Source organism: Rhincodon typus, unplaced genomic scaffold (genome assembly GCF_021869965.1).
Source record: "Rhincodon typus isolate 14 unplaced genomic scaffold, sRhiTyp1.1 hic_rhity00003103, whole genome shotgun sequence".
Taxonomy (NCBI): domain Eukaryota; kingdom Metazoa; phylum Chordata; class Chondrichthyes; order Orectolobiformes; family Rhincodontidae; genus Rhincodon; species Rhincodon typus.
This window is the reverse complement of record NW_025968741.1, coordinates 12,157-12,813: the sequence shown is the minus strand read 5'-3', so window position 1 is coordinate 12,813 and position 657 is coordinate 12,157. Positions and strand designations below refer to the sequence as shown.

The following is a 657-nucleotide window of genomic DNA, read 5'->3' as shown; positions in this document are numbered from 1 at the left end:
TGAGGGGGGTGGGCCTGGAGTGAGGGGGGATTGAGAAAGTGACAAAGGGACAGAGCAAGAGACATGGCAAGACAGAGGCAAACAAGTGAGGGGCTGCGATGCAGAGAGAGGAGGCACACACACACAGGCCAGAGAGTGGGTGTGAGTGTGACTGAGCACAACAGGTAGAGAGATGGAAAAGGCCACGTTTCTTGCCCCATTGCAAACCTTCAAACTCAACATCTACTGCACTTGCCTCATCAGCCTAGGCTGTTCCTGCATCAGCTCAATCAAATAACTGCTTCTTTCAATGAATCTGTTCAACTTATTAATCTCCCACTGACCTGGGACCTGTCCCCCAGAAACCTGTCTCCACTCCGAGAGTGTAGCCCCCAGAAATTCCCTACCCGACTGCCTGTTTTTTCAGTTTGCCGCACAACAGGAGATCAGTGAAGAGGAAAATGTGTCGTAGTTTCCTGGTTCCCTCTGAAACTTCAACAATGAATCCATCTCGCACCAGCTGCCGATTCTGAAACAGAAAGCAGGAAGATATTTACGCAGGGTAAACAGTGAGAGCAGTGGCAGCCATTACCATGGGGTGACAGGATAACCACCAACAAAGGGCAGGTGGGGCAGGGTCACTGTCTGGGGGCAATCATCGCCAACAGGGTTCGGGGG

At 51.8% G+C, this 657-nt stretch overlaps 1 protein-coding gene across 1 annotated transcript in view; it reads right to left on the bottom strand.

Moving 5' to 3' along the window:
• LOC125481689 (active breakpoint cluster region-related protein-like) overlaps positions 1–657 on the bottom strand; it is a gene marked incomplete at its 3' end in the record, with an annotated part of 5,690 nt that overhangs the window by 849 nt on the left and 4,184 nt on the right. The window contains exon 3 of the mRNA XM_048593557.1: positions 387–508. Coding sequence (XP_048449514.1) covers positions 387–508 — 122 coding nt within the window. The remainder of the gene's footprint in view (positions 1–386; positions 509–657) is intronic.